The sequence below is a fragment of the Prionailurus viverrinus genome, chromosome B1 (assembly GCF_022837055.1).
Source record: "Prionailurus viverrinus isolate Anna chromosome B1, UM_Priviv_1.0, whole genome shotgun sequence".
NCBI classification, from domain to species: domain Eukaryota; kingdom Metazoa; phylum Chordata; class Mammalia; order Carnivora; family Felidae; genus Prionailurus; species Prionailurus viverrinus.
In genome coordinates, this window is record NC_062564.1 from 754,409 (window position 1) to 774,511 (window position 20,103).

General features: G+C 51.4%; 1 protein-coding gene across 5 annotated transcripts in view; it reads right to left on the bottom strand.

The window, feature by feature from the left end:
* Window positions 1-20,103, bottom strand: part of ERICH1 (glutamate rich 1) — a 73,767-nt gene that overhangs the window by 16,106 nt on the left and 37,558 nt on the right. For all 5 annotated transcript variants that reach the window (XR_007151609.1, XR_007151608.1, XM_047856393.1 and 2 more), the window contains exons 4-5: window positions 19,212-19,364; window positions 890-1,456 (exon numbers count right to left, since the gene is read on the bottom strand). Coding sequence is in view for 3 of the 5 variants with exons in the window: in XM_047856393.1 (XP_047712349.1) it covers window positions 890-1,456; window positions 19,212-19,364 (720 nt within the window). In the remaining 2 variants the exon portion in view is untranslated. The remainder of the gene's footprint in view (window positions 1-889; window positions 1,457-19,211; window positions 19,365-20,103) is intronic.

Consider the following 20,103-nt stretch of genomic DNA (forward strand, 5'->3'; position numbering starts at 1 on the left):
GGTCTTCCTATTAGCGTCATTTGGACGGTTGCTAAGTATGTTTTCAACCTGTTCGTACAAAGTACTGACACACGTGCTAACGGGGGGACATGGTTCCGCTGCTCTGTTGACAGTGGTCCTTCCACATCCTTGCTTAAATCAGTCCCTGGCCTCCCAGGTCATCACACAGCCGGTCTGTCTGCACCTCGCGCATACGGCACTGGCAGATTCTCGCGGGAACGGGGAGCACTAACCACCCTGGCCCTGACTCAGGCAACGGTTCATTGTGAGCGCTTTGTCCCTGGTGTGAACGCGGGGCTCTGCGTGTGCACCCGTCCCTTCCTGGTCCGGAAGTCGGCTGTCGGTAACCCCAACACTAGTGGGAGGAGTCACCGTCCGTGAGAATATATCGGCTCTTGTCCTTCGTCTCCCCGGTCAACACAGAGAGCCGCTCACCAAGGATCTCAAATCAGCAAGTCACATGTGGGGGGTGACACGAAGTGTGTCCTAGAGGAGCCGGCCGTGCCTCCCGCCCTCCCTCTGAGCTGATGGAGGGAACGTGAGCTCGTCGGACTGCAGTCTGGACTTGCCTTTGCTTGGGAAATACAGCCGAGAATGCCACCCTGCTCTGCGATCGGGCTCTAGAGGAATCGGGACGACGAGGCCAATTATGGTTGGGCCACAGCCCTGCCAGGACTCTGCCATTTCTGTCGTTTGCCTCGCGAGGACGAGGCCACTCCCCAGCTGTGGGGGAGGGAACTTAAATGTTCTCATTTTTGCCTCGAAACTAGTGATTTATTTTGACTATTGAATATCTTAATGTTTTGTATTTTAAACAAATATTTTACCCTCTTTGTTTACTTTTCCAAATAAGTGGATGCTGCTACTCAAAAGAACAGAAAAAACATACCGTCATAAAAATAAATTTCTTGTGTTGACTTTAGAAAATTCAGGATACCAGCCGCCTTTTCATTGATACTTTTAACGCCTTCCTCGTTGCTGTCTTTATGGTTTTCCTCACCGGTGTCTGTACTGCAGTGCCCGCGGGCGTCTGCGCCATCCCCCTCGCGGGCGTCTGCGCCATCCCCCTCGCGGGCGTCTGCGCCATCCCCCTCGCGGGCGTCTGCGCCATCCCCCTCGCGGGCGTCTGCGCCATCCTCGCCATCACTTTGCTGCTCGACGTCGCGTTCGCTGTCGCTCTGCTCAGGCTGGTACAGGAAGTTGACGCCAGAAGCTTTGGTGATCACGCCGGCTGCTTTTTTCCTTTTAATTTGCTGTTTCTTTTTCAGTTTCCTTTTTTTATTTCTGCTGATGGTGGGGCCATCTGTGCACTGGGGCTGCAATTTTTCTTGCAAAAGACTCTGCTGTTTCTCTAATTCTTCTTGTTCTCCATGAATATTATTGGGATCTTTAAAATTTTTCTTTGATTTATGCTTTCTAGCTCTTCTTCTCTTTGGTTGATCGTGAAAATCCTGATCTATAAAAACAAAAATTCAAATACAACCACTTTCTGTGGATGGAACTGTAACAAACAGATGAAGCTAAAAAAGTTTTTGCTTGGAATCTTGCAAATTCGGTAGAAAAGGAATTTAAAACATTTACTTCAGTGATTCTCAACTTTATCTCAACTAATTATGTGATCAAGGAACCTGGGACTTACCGTTAAATGAATAGCTGACGTGTTCTTCTAGAAGGTCCTGTGTAGATACAGACACACACACATTGACTGTTGCTATAATTAGGATAAATGGTGAGGTTTCAAGGATGTAAGAGTTGTTGCAATTTTACTGGGAGTAAATTTTCAGTACTGTGGCCTTGGGGGAAAAAACATTAATTCTTGTTTATTTATTTTTTTAATTTTACTTTGGTGCCTTGTAAGAGTTCACTGGATGTGAGAATAAACAATAAATAGTGGCACCTTGCCCGTGGGAATCAGCAAGAGGTATTCTGTTTGGGCTCTTGGTCTGCATAAATGGGTCGGTGGTGGGCAGACAGTGCTAACAACTGGGTCTCTGGCTGGAAGCGCCCTGATGGTGGACACGGCCACCGAGCAGAAACCGTGACCCTGGAAATCCTGCAAACACAGAGCCCACAAGTGCATACGCACCATGTCATGGCCACAGTGCATCATGGCCAGCTAAGCACCCTGCAGGCCTTGCCTGAGCAGACCTGGGACCCCAACACTTGCCAGAAAGTCTCCTGTTCAGCCAGTTCTCGTTAGATTTGTCTGAGCAGCATTCTACTGCCTGTGACGGATTACGGGTGGGAAGTGACACTGTGTGTGAAGTTGGTGACACACGGCACAAGAGCCAACTTTACTGAGCTGAAATTTGCTGTAATCAACACGATTAGTAGGCTGAATAAAAATCTCTTTCCCTCTACTTTCTACTCAAGGGCGTCCACCCTGACCTCTGAACTTGGGCACAAGATGTCTACCTTGTGCTCCATGGGGTGGTCCGTCGGGTGGCTTTCCTACGAGCCCTTTGACGGCGTCAGAGACACGAACCGGCAGGTGATGGCACTGTGGGCGCCTCAACGGTACAGGTCACTCCCTCCGGCGCTCCGGGCACCCCGCGTCCACTGCGCAACCTGCACCCCGCGTCCCCGGCTGGGCGGCCACACCACACCGCTCGCTGGAAGCGTCTGTCCAGATGGGCCTGAGTCCCCATCTCTCTCAGGCGACACAGATGCCCCCACCCTGCCAGCTTTGTGCCCTTGCCGAATTAGACTCCGTGTCCTGGAAACGGGAGAAAAAAGTCACTGCTGATTTCTGAATGACAGCTCTTTCTCGTGATACACATGATGGCCATACCTTGAACTTGGCATGGGGCCAAAGTCACTCCCCAGGAAATCATGACATAGACGGCTGTCCAGTCCCACGAGCAGTGTGTTTTCTCCCCTCAATCACCAGGGAGTAACTGAACACGGTATTTTTCTATTCTATTTGATGTAGCATGCCTTGGCAGGGGACCTGCGAGGTATGGCTGACAGACCAAAGCTGGTCTTACAAAATGTCAATGTTTGAGAGGTGACCGCTGCTTATGGAAGTCCTTGTTTTTTGTCTTTGTTTTCATTTTTGATTTCCCAGGTCCGGTTAAACTAACTAACTAAATACATAAATTTCTCCTCACTGTTGTCTATTCAAAATCTATGTGCTCGCCTTCGTTAATCTGGAGAAAAGTGATCCATACTGTGTTTTATTATCATCTTATCATCTCAAAGGAGAGCTCCCTGGGGGGCCACAAGGCAGGTGACCAGGGGCGTCCTCGCTGTCAGCCGCGCTGCGCCCAGAGCTGGTCACTGATTCCCTTGGGTCTTGGCGAAGCCACACGTGTACCTGGTGGCTTATTTCCTAATCTGGGTGCTTAGTGCAAGCACGCTAACGGTTCTCCGTGTTAAGAGTATGAAATAGTAACAGGAAAGAAGAGGCCGTGAAGCGATCAGCACACGACACTCTTCCACACACACAGGCGTGTATGCGTTGTGTGCGTATCTTTAAAAAGGAAAACGACGCACGTTATGATAGCGTGAGTCCACACCCGGCACGTTAACGGTGTTAACCTGGAAGGTGCGAGCATAGGTTGGCTTTTCCTGCTGTACTTTCCTGATTTCCAACTTTAGGGCAATGAGTAGATACTGTTTCTGCCATAAGAAAATAACTCATTTTAAATTTGATGAAATTATAACATTTCAAAACATATGGGATGCCAGTAAATTCTACTTAAGTGGGAATTTATACTCTTAAATGTATCAGGAAAGAAGGAAGCTATAAACCGATGATGTAAACACTCACCAGAAGAAGCTAGAAAAACAACAGCAAATTAAACACAATGAATGTAGAAGAAACATACATAAGAGCAGAAAATAAAGAAAGAAAATAATGCGGTAGAGAGACGTCAACAAGTTCAAACAGCTGGCAAGTCTGGCTGACGAGGGAAGGCAGATGAGTCACCAGCCAGGGCGTGACAGGTGTAGGTGACGGTGCACCTGCACCGTTAAGTGAATAAAAAGACATTGAACAAGTCTATGCAACTAATTAATTTTATGACATGCAGGATCCTGAGAAAAGCATAATTTACCAAAATGGACACATGAAGAAACAGAGAATTTTCTGTCTCTATTTAAAAAATGGAACCTTTAGTTAAAAATAATCCTGCGGAAGCACTTCAGGTCTATGTGGATTCACCTGTTATTTCTATTCAGCACATAAGGAGAAAACGACACCCAACTTACATATAGACGTTTCCAGAGAACAGACAGTGAGATCTGTCCTCACTCCAGACCCTGATGGGGACCTTCAGAGAGGGGCCAGCCGCGGGAAGCCCCTCCCATGACCCTACACGAAGCATTACTAAACAGATTCCAGGGAAACACGATAAAAACTTGTAGCAAAGCAGAAACGGTACTGGAACATTCTGAATCTGACACAGGACAGCTACGGAAAAGCCACAGTGAGCCCAGTGCGTGGGGTGGCGTCCTAGACGCCCTTTCTGAGGTCGGGAAGGGTGTGGGACGCCGCCTGCTGGAGATGCTGGTGGGGCGGTGAGGCGAGGAACTGCGTGCTGGAGCTGGGAGGGAAGGCGTAACAGAAGTGGCACACGCCCCGACAGACGGCGGTTGTGCAAACACAGAACACCCGTGGGACCGCGCAGATGGGCCGCCCTGCGCACGCGAGCACACAGCTCCACTGGGCGGGGGCGGATCCCTGCGCACCAGGGAAGCAAACAGCACACAACGGTGACGGCGAGCTAGGGCACGGAGACCGCGGTCTCACGACGGTATGGAGCTGGGGCAGGACGGCCACGCCGGGCCTCCCCCCGTACGCCGTTCCCTGCTCTCCCTGCGGAAGACGGTGAAGCACCCAGGTGGAGGAGGGGCGCCCGCGCGGGGTGCAGATGGCAACTGCAGGGGTGATGCTCAGGCAGCCCCGCCCGCGTCTGTGCACACACGCTTCTTCACGCTCCCAGATCGTAACGCCACCAGGCGGCAAAGAGTTCCTAACCTTCTGGAAGGTGAAGTGTGGGGCAGGGCACCTTCTGTAGGAGCTGATACAGGAAAACAACACAGCTTATTTAAATGCCGTATTTAGGGGCGCCTGGGTGGCTCATCGGTTAAGCGCCCGACTTCGGCTCAGGTCATGATCTCACAGTCTGTGGGTTTGAGCCCCGCAGCGGGCTCTGTGCTGACAGCTCAGAGCCTGGAGCCTGCTTCCGATTCTGTGTCTCCCTCTCTCTCTGGCCCTCCCCTGCTGTCCCTCTCTGTCTCAAAAATAAATAAAAACATTAAAAAAAAATTTTTTTAATGCCGTATTTAAAACCTAGACGGGGGGGGGGGGCGGGGGGCGCCTGGGGAGCTCAGTCCTTTGAGCGTCCAACCCTTGATCTCGGCTCAGGTCGTGATCTCACGGTTCGTGGGGTCAAGTCCCGAGTTTGGCTCTGCACTGACGGTGCAGAACCTGCTTGGGGTTCTCTTTCTCCTTCTCTCTGCCCCTCCTCCACGCGTTCTCTCTCTCTCTCTCTCTCTCCCTCTCGCTTAAACATAAACATTGAAAAGCAAAACAAACAACAACCTGTACAGCTACACAGGTTGTGAGAGCTACCACACCCAGGCACACATATTTGGCGACTGAGCAGAAAAGACGTTTGTGGTAACTTTCAGGTAGGAGATGAAGGAAAACTTCCTTGGGGGTTGGAGTTAAAAAACACCATCAGCAGGGGCGCCTGGGTGGCTCAGTCAGCTGAGCGTCGGACTCTTGATTTCGGCTCAGGTCATGATCTCTCGGTTCGTGGGTTCCAGCCCTGCCCTGGGCTCTGTGCTGACAGCTCAGAGCCTGCTTCGGATTCTCTCTCTCTCCCTCTCTCTCTGTTCCTCCCCCATTTGTTCTCTCTCTCTTTCTCAAAGCAGATAAATTAAAAAAAAATAAACACCACCAGCGAAATGCAAACTCCTGGACACGCAGGGGCAGTCATGACTCAGATGAAGGAAATCAGATACGGCCTCGGAGTCATGTCTCCAGTGTAACCTACAGAGAGGCTTTCTCAGTGCGCCCTGCCAGGGGCACGGGACAGACGCAGCCTGTCTTTACCACCCTGCCTGGCTTCCTGCCAGGGCAGAAAGCATCTCCTAGACAAAGCTGCATTTCCATCTTGGCGGAAAGACACCTAACACACGGCTTACACACCTCATGGTTTCATCAGAGCCCCTTTGCTGGGCTGACCGTGATGTCCTCAGCGTCAGCAGAGAACAGTGGACAGTAAGACTATTTGGCACTAAGACACCGAAGGCTGTGGCAGTTAAATTTTAAATTAGTCTGTGGTAGCTGCCTTCTCCTCTAAACGATGAGTTTCCCGAAACAAGAACTGACATAAATTGCATGTAGAATCCTGACAGCCTCTGGCTTGGGATTTAAATATATATGCATTTTAAAGTTTATTATTGGGAGAGAGAGCACGAGTGAGTGGGGGAGGGGCAGAGAGAGGGCACACAGAGGAGGGGGTGCAGGCAGGACAGGCCACGGCCGGGCGGGGACGCGAGCTCCCGGGGGACGCCGGCCAGGGCAGCTGATGGAAGGAAGCCGCTTTTGCTCATGGTGGCCACTCACTCTGTGATGCGTTAGGGCCACCCCACCCCGCACCTCGAGCTTGACCTCTTGATCTCTCGACCCCTGTCCTCAGGCTGTCACAGCTCCGTCACCTGAAGTGCTCGTGCCTTGGGGCACCGGGGCCCGTGGCCTGGCCCCACCTGCCCGCTGTGTTGGGGGGTGTCCGCGGCCGAGCGCCCCTCGGCCCTACACAGGCCCTTCCTCAGGCGGCCTCCCCGACCCTGTGGACCAGACAGGGCTCTTGTGTGCCCTCACTGGACGTCACAGGCCCCTGGGTGCTGCGGTCCCCACAGCATCCTGCCGAGGGGAATGTCCACTGTACTGCAGGCTGGGCACTCGGTGAACGGCCAGCGTGACCGGATTTTTTATTTTACTTCAGTGACACGTAATGTACTCGTGGAGGCCACACTGGGCCTGTTCACCCTGAAACCCTGGCGCTGGACGCCGGCCAAGGTGAGGGCTCTGCGGCCGTTGCCGTGTCAAGTAAGAGACTGTCTCTGTCTCTGTCTCTATCTCTCTGTGTCTCCGTCTCTGTGTCTGTCTATTTCTATGTCTCTGTGTCTCTCTATCTTTGTCTCTCTCTGTCTCTATATCTGTGTCCCTGTGTCTCTGCCTCTGTGCCTGTCTCTGTGCCCCTGTGTCTCTGTCTCAGGACCCTTGCACTGCCCCGAACGTGACAACTGCACAACGCGGGCTCCCATGTTACACCTGTAAGCGGCTCCCATGCACGGCGACCTCCCAGGCTTCCAAGGATGATGGATGGAGGTGAAGGGAAGGGGCAGAAAGAAAAGAGGCCTGATAGCCCCAAGCTCCTGTTTTATTTTTATTCCTTTCCCGGTTTGTTGAGGCGCAACCGACACACAAAAATCGCGTCACGGAAGGCACGCCGCGGCCCGATTCGATGCGCCCACACCGCACATGGCAGGCCTGTCCCAGCGCAGGGCCCTGGGCACACCGGCCCCACATTCTCGCCCAGCCTGCGCTCTAGCGCGTCCCACCAGTCGCCCGAGCGCCTGCGTGTTCACCGCGGGCCCCAAATCCCGCCACGTGTCGCTTCTCTCGCAGGCATAACACCAGCACTGGCCCCTGGCAGGAGGCGATCAGGAGTACGCTGTCCCAACCGGACATCGAGGCAGATGAATGCCGAGCACGAGGAGCATAAAGGTTAGGACCTCTGCTGCCATCACCCCCGGAGGACGGGTGTGACCCCCACGTGGCCCGCCCTGGGGACCCAGGAGCGGTGTGGACGGAGGCGGGAGGACCGAGGTCTGCCCCCTGGTCTGCAGGGCCTTCTGAGCTGCGCACAGGGCCACCATCAGCCCTGTGGCCACCCTGCCCTGTGATGCAGGGCTGGCCCCTCTTCCCGCCTCCTAGCTGGCCAGCACGGTCCAAGGGTCCATCCAGGCCCTCAAGAACAAGGCCACCGCCCCCCAGTCTGGCCGACAGGCTCCAGTCGTCACACTGGGGATAGTCCGTCACAGACTCCTGGTGTGAGTGTCCCCCGGGGCTCAGGCTGGTGGAGGAACGCCCCACGCAGGGCTCAGCTGAGGGAGGTCACAACAAGGACCCAGCGAGAAGACTCTCGACTCTGCAGCGTATCACGCTTTTCCATTCTTTAAAGGTCCCTGCCCTCAAATCAAAACAAGGTTCTTTTACAATGGAAAGTACATTAATGCTCATCTTCTACCTACTTCGCCCACCTTGACCTTGTGTTTCACAAGACAATCTGAGGTGCAGCTCTTTGAAGTGACTTTCTCCAAACGTGCTGCTCCATGGATTCTAGAACGTTCCATCTTCATGGGCCCACTACATGCCTACCATCTTGCCTTCTTCAAACCCTCACCCACAATAAAGGCTATAGGAACATTTACATTAGGGAACCAGTGGCTTGACTATTTATACTCTGAGAAGCACACTAATTTTGAAAAGCTGCCATCCCCAAAACATACCTTTCAGACATGCTAATTTTAAAAATAATCACAATTTGTCCGAATTCTTGCAGCTACTATTTGGTACCAACATCCTGATGAACTGCTGTAATAGAAATAGTTAGATACTAAAAATAGCCATAGTCTCCAGATTATTCCAATTCTCACAGCGTATCATGTTGCATCGGGCTAAATGCTTGTAAAGGGCTAAATATCGTAAAGGAAATGTGAGTTTTATTCTAGACTCAAAGCTAAGGCCAGAAACACTTGTGATAATTACCCTTCAGCGATCAATGTCCCTAAGCGCTAAGTGCAAAGCAGTGAGCTTATAGTTAGTGCTCAACGACCCCGTTTACATCAAAGTCATTGTGAACATATAGAGGTATGAGCAGCTTCTGGTCGCTTTCATAGTCTGGGTGCCTAAAACTCAGGACAGTATTGGGTAGTAATCTGTGCCGGTTGCACACGCCCAGCCAGGCGAGAAAGGGGGGTGTGGGAGGGGAATGCTGGGAGAGCCAGGGAGGCACGGGTTCACAGCCCAGCAGGCATCTTGGGCAAAGGGGACTGTAAGAGTTCCCTGTAACTTTAAAAACGGATTCTCTCTCTCTGTTGTATTGGTTCTGGGTATCTAGAGCAGAAACTTCCAAAGGGGCGGGGGCGGTGGTGGGGGAAGCAGCCGTGACAGCAGGAAAAGGGCAGAGTTCTGCCTGAGCTTCCATTGGGTCCCAATGTATAATTTAGCCTTTAATTCCAAATAAAATTGAAAGAACGCACGAGACCTGCATGTCACAGAAAGGGCGGCTGGCTAAAACACCAGTCCAGATAATAAATATTTCATGACTGTAAGTCTGTATGCCTATGGCCAGCTGTTGAACTTTGCTCTGATAAGCAACGATGTTCTCATCTGTTGCCACTATATAAGTATCGACTTTGCAAGAACGTAACAAACACGTGGTCAATATACACATTTAATAATCTTCAGCCTCATTACTTCCTGTGTTCTTTCCTGAATCAGGTTTTGACACTGAGAAGATCTCCAAATTTTCTGGGTTAGTTTCCAAGAGGCTTAAATTCTATGTTTTCAGAAAATGAAACTACTTTTCATGTCCATTTATTGGGTCTTGAAAACTGAGGAACAGGTGCTTACTGGACGGACGGCCTCACCCACAAAAAGATTCGGATACATTCTTCTCTAAACAATTCACATTAGTTCCCTATGATAACTTTCAATAAAATGAACAATAAAATGGTGAAAATTTCAAAGTAAAAAAATAAATGGTTTAATACACGGCAACAAAATACTACATCCCTTAAATAAAAGGTTAAAACCAACAGGATTCACTGAAGTTACAATTAGGTGAAGGGGGATTTTTAAAGAATGGGAAGTCAGGAAAGTGATGAAAACACAAATAAGGAAAAGACACCTCAATTTTCAATAAATACAAAGTGATAAAAGGTTTGCATGGACTGAATATATTCTCCAAGAACAGAACGGGGGGCGGGGGGGGGGGGGGGAGTCACAGGCCGAGCAGGCAGGCGTGTGCCGGGCACGTGGTCCCTGCCACAGGTTCCGCCGGGCTGCAAGCTGTGGGCTCACTGGGCACCTGCCTTCCACCCCCAGGACACTCAGCCGGGGCTCCAGGGCCAGCGGGCTCCAGGCCAAAGCCCGGGTGTGCACTGACAGCCTGCGTGCGTCCACACAGGGCACTGGGTGTGGAAGGGCCCGTGTGGACACACCAACCCTCTCCCGACTCAGCCCCTCACACATCCACCCGACGGTGGATGGGGTCACCGTCCATCCTTGTCCAGCAGACTCCGCACCGGCGGCTTCTGAACACACGTCCGCAGACCCGCTCAGTGCCTGGTCTCAGCTCTCGTGTGAACCTGTTCTCTGAAGACAGAAGCTTCCAGGGGGCCGACTGGTCATGAGGTACCAAGCGTGAGGACTTTGCTCCCAGGACACGCATCCTTCTCCCGCCTCGTTCCCTGAAGCCAACAGGACTCTCTGCCCTGGCAGCCCGTGGAGGCCGGGTCTTGTGTCGCGTCTTGTGCTCATTTTACAGATGACAGACAGCGGTCCCTGCGGGGAGACTGAACTAGCCCACACCATGTTGTCAGCTGACCGCTTACACCCAGCACGGCTGCCGGGCTCAGGGAAGGTTTCGCCCAAGGAAACATATCCTGTTTGCTTCCTAAGGGTAACGTCTTGATGCAACTTAGCTCGCAAATTTCATACGACCCAGACACGGTTCACTTCTCTTGAGAAAGAGTCATGCACGTTAGTAATTAGATCTGATATGCAGGCAACATAAGCGATATAAGCATCGTTTTAGGTGTCAGCATTTCCAGAATAACCTGTGGCCTGTGTCCACTGGGCAATGACTACACGTAAATGAACGTCATCGTTTTTCCGAGAAGGACAGAATGTAGCTGCTGGCTGCATTCTGTGCAGAGCTCTGAGTAAAGTACAATGAAAAAAATGGTGAAATGATAAATTCGACCCTTTACAACACTTTTCACATCAACATACCAGGCCTTTTCATGGCTCTTCATTCCCTGTGCTCAAAACTAACTTATTTCCCACTTAGGAGCCAGCCTTCTCTTACTGCTGAGTCCAGGCTCAAACCTGTGACCCCAGGGCTCCCCTCCCACTAACGACATCGGCAAGTGAGGCTAAAACTCGTCACAGGCTCTACTCCACTTACTAGGCCGAGGGCCCTACACGCGAGAGGGTTGTGTTTCGGCCGTGCTTGTCTCTCTGTGTCTGATGTTCTAGGTTCTCAGCAAACAGTTCGCGTTTCAGATCCTGCCTCGAGGAGGAAGCAAGGAGACTGGGGAGGCCAGATCTCCTTGCGCCCTCAAAGTCAGAAGCCAAAGCCGTGATTTCTCTTATGAATCCACTGTCTTTTGGAGCCCGAAGTATCGTGGCCTGCGGTCCACTTTGATCCCACACCAGGAAGGTGCTCTCTTGTCCAGGGTTTCTCTCTCTCCATCAGAGTGATCAGGGTGGATTTGGGAGGAGATCTGGGTCTCCTTAACTGCTTACTAATGGGGTTCCTTGGGTTACCAGCTAGTGCATCTCAGGGTCCAGATGGCTGGGACACTCTCAGAGACGCCACCCAAAGACGGACGAGAGCACCCCGGGGGAAGGGGGGGGGGGCGCCTCCACACTGTCCTCCACGCAGCTGGGGTGGGGGGGAGCCATCACTGGCTCCTCTGCGGCCACCTGCTCCTTCACAAGCCCCCGTTTGGGGCAAACTCGTGTTTCCTGAGGGTCCGAGGACGCTGAGATTGAGAGTGACAGGCGTGGGAATATAATGGGACCTCCGTTCAGAATTCACGGGGTTCTCGTGCTGCCTCGTTGTTTCAGGGCACGGCAGAGCTATGGAAATCCTTAATTCCAAAAGACCACTTTTCTTTAACCTTTTCTTTATTTCTGAGAAAGTGTAAGCGGAGGAGGGGCAGAGAGAGAGAGGGGCAGAGGGTCTGAAGCAGGCTCTGTGCCGACAGCAGTGAGCCTGACATGGGGCTTGAACTCACGGCCTGCGAGATTATGACCTCGGCTGAAGTCTGCAATAACCACACAACTTGTCCCCGTTTACTGTTCATTCCCTATCTCCTGAATAACTTAGAAGGTGTCAACTGCTCTTAGGAAGGGTTTGTGAAGTCCCACGTGAAACCAAATTTGTGTCCGTGTAGACACGGGAGAGTGCAGTGACCTGGCGGCCGGTGCTACAGGAAGGTCACAGGCCGCCACCCGGGAGAACGTGGTCTGTCTGCACCTCCCTTCCCTGAAGCCTCAGGAAACCTCTCGACAGTGCTCAGCACCATCTGCAGTGCGCCGACAGGCTAGGCAGTGGGGTGGGGACCCTGCCGTCCACAACAGCCGGGCGGGGGACCAGCTGTCAGTCTACAGGGACCGCGTGCTGAGTGCAGGGTGGCCCCACGGGGCTCAGCCCGGTGCCGCCTCGTGTTTCCCTCGCTCCCTGCTCTCCGACGTCATGCTGTCCGTCTGGCTGATGCTGGTCTCCCCAGAATACACTGTCTGCTGAACAGTTTGCCCCCCGTCCACCGGTATCGCGTGTTATGCTGGCACACCCCCTCACTGGTGGCTCCAAGACGCTGCTGCAGAGTTAAAAGTATTTCCATGGCTACTCTTTATCTGTTATTACTTTACGGGACAGTCAATTCAAGGAAATACAAGTGCACTAACGTTTCAAAGTGGCACAGTCTTCAGAGAACTGTCTAGTTCAAACCCCTCATCACACAGACGAGAGAAGCGTGACCCCCACGGTCAGAAGGCCGGTCAGGTGGCCGAGAGGGCTGGAGAACTCGGGCCTCAGACCCCCACACGTCCCTCTTCCTGGCATCTCCCGCACTGGCGGCATGCACCGGTGGGGCTGGTGCTTGGGCTTCTGATGGGACTCACGTGGTCCTGCTCACCGTCACTGCACGCCCTGTGTCTGTCCTTGCCTGCCGCATAGGGTGTGACCGTCCTCTTCTCAAACAGCCCGGACTCCTCTCCTGTCAGAGCTGCAATCTGTGCCCATTACCCGCCTGTCCCATTTCTCCCAACCCCTCCCCGGTGCTCTCTTTCTAGGACTTGGCCTTTTGTTTGTTTAGGTTCCACACATAAGGGATGCCATGCGGGATTTCACGTTCTCCCTCAGACGTGGCTCACTTGCCTCCACGTCCATGCGTGTGGTCACAAATGGCAGGATTTCCTTCTTTCTCCTGCTGATCAACATCTAGTGTACGTTCACACGATGGCGACTTCATCCACCCAGCCTTCCACAGACACGAGGGGCTGTTTCCACGTGTTGCTTTTGCGAACCACCCGCAGTGAACACGGGGACAGGTTTCTCTCGGTGATCTTGTTTCCACTCCCTGAGGTTCTGTGCCCACAAGTGGAATTGCTGGGTCGTACGTGGCTCTTCGAATTGGGTGAGGAGCCTCCACACTGCTCTCCAGAGCGGCCGCACCAGTTTGCATTCCCACCATCAGCAAGAAGCCTCCCCTTTCTCCGCACCCTGGCCGACCTCTGTTGTTCCCTGAGTTGTTAACTGTAGCCACTCTGACAGGTGTGAGGTGGGATCTCCTTGTGGCTTTGATTTGTGTTTTCCTGATGAGGAGTGATGCTGAGCATCTTGTCATGGGTCCGTTGCATCTGGAGGCCTTCTTTGGAAAAGTGTCTAAATGTCTATTCATGTCTTCTGCCCATTTTTTAATTAGATTTTTCGTTTCTGGGCTACTGTTGTATAAATTCTTTATATATTTGGGATATTAACCCCTTATTGGACATAGGCTTTGCAAATATTTTTCCCATTCCCTCGGCTGCCTTTTTGTTTTGTTAGTGGTTTCCTTAACTGTGCAGAAGGTTCTCATCTTGGTATAGTCCAGATAGATAGTTTATGTTTTGCTTTTATTGACTCTGCTTTTGGTGTCAAATCCAAAAAATCACTGACAAGAACTATGTCAAAGAGCTTTCCCCCATGTTCTCTTCTAGCATTTTCATGGTTTCAGATCTCATATTTAGGTCTTTAATCCATAATGAATTTATTTTTGCATATGGTGTAAGAAAGGGGTCCAGTTTTCCCAACACCATCTGTTGAAGAGATTGTCTTTCCCCATTTGTGTATTCTTGCCTGTCTTGTTGCAGATTCACTGACCATATAGCTGGTTGATTTCTGGGCTCTTTGTTCCGTTCCACTGATCTACGTGTCTGTTTTGTGGCAGTACCACACTGACTCGACTATCACAGCTTTGTAATAGAACTTGAAACTTGCGATTGTGTTGCTTCCAGCTTTGTTCTTCTTTCTCAGCATTGCTTTGCCTCTTCAAGGTGTTTTGTGTTGCATATGGATTTTAGGATCGTTTGTCCTATTTCTTTGAAAAATGCCATTGGTAATTTGATAGGGTTGACACCGACTCTGTGGACTGCTTTGGGCAGTACGGACACTTTAACAATATTAATCTTCCAGCCCATGAGCGTGAAGGTTTCTCCATTTGGCTTCAGTTTCTTTCATCAGTGTTTTATCAGGCCTTTCACTTCCTTGGTTAAGTTTATTCCCAGATATTTTATTCTGTTTGATGCCGGTGTACATGGGACTGTTTCCCTGACTACTTCTAACAGTTTGTCGTCAATGTACAGAAACGAAACTTACTTCTGTATACTGACTATGTATCCTACATCCTTACTGAATTTATCAGTTCCAACAATTTTTTTTGTGGAGCCTTTAGGATTTCTTCTATGCAATATCACGTCATCTGCAAACAGTGAGTTTCGCTTCTTCCTTGCCGATCTGGATGCCTTCTATTCCTTCCTCTTGCCCGACTGATCTGGCCAGGACTTCCCATGCTGCGCTGAGTACATGTGGTGCGACAACAGACGTCCTTGTCTGAAATAATGTCCTACCGTCTTTTCTCAGGGTCTCCTTCTATAACGTTTATTAGTTGAATAACTATTAATCAATATCTAATAAAAGAATTTACAATTCATTCTATTACTGCGATGCATTCACTTGAAGCTAAAGTAGAAATCTACATATTTCTCTAATCCAAATTTCTTATGAGTATATGCCAACGATGGCTGGAAAGTCAGTGGCTCTACTTTAAGAAAATTAAGGGCAAACAGAACAAACGTGGCTGAAGAGGTGACCTGAGTGCATCAGCACATGATTTCAAAATTATACTCTGACACCTTGTGCCACGGGGCCCATGACCAAACATTCATCAGGTTTGTGCTGGCTCACTTCACTGAGGAGGGACCCAGAGCATCAGGTGCATTGGTCAGACACCAGAGGAACACAACGTGAGCGCACACAAGAGCTCCGGCCTGTCAGGGGCCCAAGGATGCACGAAAGCCTTCCAGGGCCTGGCAGCTTGTTCCGCCTCACGTCTGGTGAGGGTGCTCAGGTCGTCAGCAGATCGACCCCACCTCCACTGACCCTGCCAGCCACCTGACGCACCCTCAAGCAGGTGGGACGTGGCCCCTGGTCAGCAGGTTTTGGCCAAGTGCCTTCCTAGGCCTCCCCCTTGCCTCCATCTGCATTTGGTAAAAACTGCACTTGGTAGTCAAACGAGGTGGGGCACTGGGCTACGTGCTACAGTGATGCCCTCGGAGGCCTCAAGGAAGCCAGGGGTGGGGCTTCCCTCAGCCCAGACACAGGCGACAAGTCTGAAGCCACCTGCCAATACACGGAAGGGACAGATGCCTGGCTCACAGTGAGTCTGCAGGGAACCGTGCAGTTAGCTCCTGCTTCCAAAAGCCACGAGGTCAGTATTTCCTTTCGTGTATGTTATTAGAATAATGATCGCAAGACTTAATGTTAACGACTTTGCAGATTCATCTGAACAAAACCACGTCCATATGGCCGAAACCACTGGTGATTATGAACTCGGAGAGCAGACTTTCCTCACGGGCTGTTTCCGTAAGTAATTACTGCCCTCACTTCCCAACGTTGACTAAAGACTCAAGTCCAGGCTCCGGTGTCTCAGGGAACAAAAGCTGGCTGTGCTTACGTTGGCACAATTTTGCAGTAAACCCACTTTAACTGGCACACAAGTCCGGGCTGTTACCGCCATGAGGCAGGTGAGGTAAGTGAGTCCAGAGGACAGAAGGATCCCTCGCACAGGACGTGGTGCTGCAGACCTGGGGCCCTTTCCCCTGAGGCCCCAGCTGTCCTGAGGCTGGGGAAGGTGTCCTCAGCATTGGGACAGCGACACAAACAACCAAGAACAGGACAGCGGGCCCCTCCACAGGTACTGGACACGGCGGGCCGCTCCAGGGGTAATGGACACATTTACTAGCTTCTTGAGAACAACATGCAACACTGTGTGAGCAAGATGGGAAGAGCTGGGGTGTCTAAGGCAGTAAGGAGCACAGGGAGCACGGATTTCTCTTTATCTAAAGCTGTAGAAGGTACTGAAGTGACTCACATGCAAGGGGGTCCTACAGGCCGACGGTACGCATTTAGTCTGATTACACTACTTCCTCTCCCGACAGCTCCCACCCACCCACCCATTCCTAACCAATATTAAGCCTAAAAGAATCTGAAGTCTGTATTTGTTACACTCAGACACTACCTACAGGACAGAAAAAGGCCGCACAGAGAGCAAGGAGCACACAGTTGATACTTGGGTTGACAAGAGCACATTCTTGTCTCTACAGCAAACCCGTGTGCCTGGAACAGATCTAATGACAACACTTTACAAGCCCCGAGTGCAGATTTACCCCAGGGCCAGGGGACACCTGCAATGGAGCCAGTGCGGGGCGACCCTGACGAGTGCTCCCAAGGGCGGTGTGGGGCGACCAGGACCAGGGCTCCCCGGGGTGGTGCGGGGCGACCCTGACGAGTGCTCCCAAGGGCGGTGTGGGGCGACCAGGACCAGGGCTCCCCGGGGTGGTGCGGGGCGACCCTGACGAGTGCTCCCAAGGGCGGTGTGGGGCGACCAGGACCAGGGCTTCCCGCCAGCTCCCCAGGCGGCCTGGGGACTCTGGCTCTGCTACCACACCTAGACGTGCCTCGGTTCCCGTGTGCTCTGGGCCGAAGCTCTGTCCTGCAGGAGTCCTGGTGAGGGTGCCCAGAGCATGCAGGCAGCAGCAGGCCCAGCGGCCACAAGTGGGCACAAAGGCAAGACAGGGTCACCCCTTTTCTCCTTAAGTGTTCTCTAAGTCACTATGTAATTGACTTACTGGTCCTGGGTATTCACAATGGAAGTCTAAAGTGGTTCCTTGAAAAACAGTAACGATTTGACTTTTTCTTCTTTTTCCAATCTCAGTTCTCATGTTCTCTTTGCTTAAAATCGCAAATGAAAAGATTCAGGATTCCTCCCAGCTTCCAGGTTTGCACACCTCTGCTTGGCGCGTCCTCTGGCCCCACAGGGAGCTAGGTGTGGCTGTGCAGCAGCGTGGGCCCCAGGCCTCGGCGAGACCCCAGCCCACACGCCCACTGCACAGCACAGCACGGCCTTTCATTTCAGAGACCACTGGTGGGAGGCCTTCTCCAACTGTATCACCTCCAACACCCTGCTTCCTGGGCTGACAAGGAACAGGGAGTAAACAAAGTAGTTGGAAACATTTAGACGTCAGTTACAAGTGTTCAAAAGTGAAAGATAAGGACTTCCCAGGCCTGGATCTGTATTCAAAGCTCTTCTGGAAAAGTGGACATAGGACCCTGGACTCACAGGGCCTCTAGAAAGAGCCGCCTCTTAAAGCCAAGCCGTGGTCCCCATGGAGGTGGGTGGAGCCAGTGAGGAACTGCAGACCCGAGTGGCAGACGGCCGGCCACACAGCATCAGGGCCTAAGTCAATGGGAGCCCAGACGGAAGGTGAGGGCGAGTCTCAGTGGACAGAGCAACGTGGACAGAACTGATCTCGGGTACAGACCTGTCCACTCTCTCCTTGGTGGGTGATGGGCCAAGTACCATCCCCCACATCATCACTCCCTTCCCGGGGAAAGGAAGACCCACGGAAGGTTCTCTCCACAATGGCCACGCCCACAACAGGTAACAGAGGAAGAGACAAACTAACAAATTTTCCTGACAAACACCTCATAGAGACATGCCCTGTGATAACGCTTCAGTCAACGGTATACAATTTGCGTTGAACTATGAGGTGACCATGGAGCTTAAAAGGAATGCATCCCAGGTCCTCAGTTTCCCTGGTCTTTTCTCTTTTGCTCTCGTCAGTGCACAGCTGTCAGGGCGGCACCACAGGGCCAGCTGGCTGGCTTCCCGCAGGGCATCCGTCCACCTCGTACAAACACCTCGACTTCCTAGGAGGGTATCCCTACAGCTCGGAGCCTACCGGTCACAGGACAGACTCAAGCCTCTGGCACTGGGGTCCCTCACGTGGCCCAGCCCGTGCTGGCCTCCTCGGCAGGGCCGACTGTGTGCAGCTGTGGGTGAACCAGAACTGACTGAGCACAGCGGCACGGGACACATGGTTTTTACTGAATAGACTGAGCACACGGTGAAGTGTGCTCCCCAAAGTAATTCATCCTCATAAGAACACGGTTAAATTTCCTAATGAAATAATCCCTTTATCTACTAATCACATTCCAAAGATTTTCAACAGGGTTTGAAAAGATGAATAGATTATTCCTCACCTACCCCATTTTTGGGTTTATGGTTTCTGGTCCTTTAATTAGAGACTTGGAAAGATCAATGTACAAGGAAACCACATTCTCTTGACATTTGTAGGATAGAGTTTCTGAGTTTATACTTGTTGAAACTCGTCTGGGTGAAACCTCTATTTGCGGATTTAACGTAACATTGGCACATCCACCAAAGCAGGTGTGTCTTTTGTTCATGCGACCTTCAACCACAAAAGCAAGACAGACATTCAATTCTTTCACAAAAGTGAGGCAAAGCAAGTTATTTCCATCATTACAAAATTGATATACAATCTCAGAAATGCTGAATAAAATGGAAAATCAAGAAAAAAGTTCTACTTAAACCACAACAACTACCATTAACGTGTGACGCATTTAATAGCAGCACGAGTGATTACGGCCACGGTCGGGTCCCAGCTAAATCTCCTCCTGCCTCAAGTCTGTTTTCCTGTCGCTATGAATTTTGTGACATCACTTTTCATGATTGCAGGACACAAACGAGCCCACTGGGTATCCGTCCAGTGACCTGCTCCCCCGGCCCTGTCGTGGTAAATTTGGGTGAAGTTAAGCTGCAGAATCACGCCTCACCTGAGAGGGGGCATCCTTTTCCCGCGTCATCGCTGCCTGAGCTGTCCTCGGAGGCCGGGCTGGCCTGCGGCTCTGGGGGGGCTGGGACGTACCCCTCAGGAGGCAAACTCGCCGTGTAGAGCCGCCTTCGAGGAGGGACCTTGGAGTCTCCACCTGCAGGAGACAAGAGGGCTGTGAACATGGCATACTGTGATGAGACCCTCACTGGCCCTGGCCCTTCCCCAACCACATCCACTGGAGACACGAAACCCAACAGGTCACAAAGCCCAGCCACTGCTGTCAGCACTGATCTCAGGACACCAAGCACTTGGCCAGAGCAGCAGGACAGCCCAAGATCCAGCCAGAAGAAAGGAAGGATCCGTGATTAACTAACCTCTGTGGTTTACAATGATGTAAAAGTATAACTAAGCAGAAAAAACAATATTCTACAGAGCATACCTTCCACTGTTACAACATGAATCTCTTGACGTTTTGGTGCACAATCTGGGATTTCTCCAGGCGTGCGAACAACCCACATATGCTGTGTACACACACACCTTAATGGGATCTTGCCACATGCATTTGATAATCACACATTTGTATGTTACGTGTATCATATCATTCAGAAGTTAATAGAACATGATGAGGAAATATTTTAAGATATATTTACATCTACACGATCTTTTAACGGCTACATAATATGCCGCGTTTTGGCAAATCATAATTTAATTATAATTCAACCACTGTCCTAGATTTCGCACATGGAGATTGACTCTAAATTTTCACTATCACAGACAGCTTCTACGACCGTCCTTGTTGCACAAACTTTGCACACTTGACCACGGAGTTCCTTCAGACGAAGTCCTGGAGATGAACTGCTGGTCCGAAGGATGAGCACCTTTTTTGCTGGCTC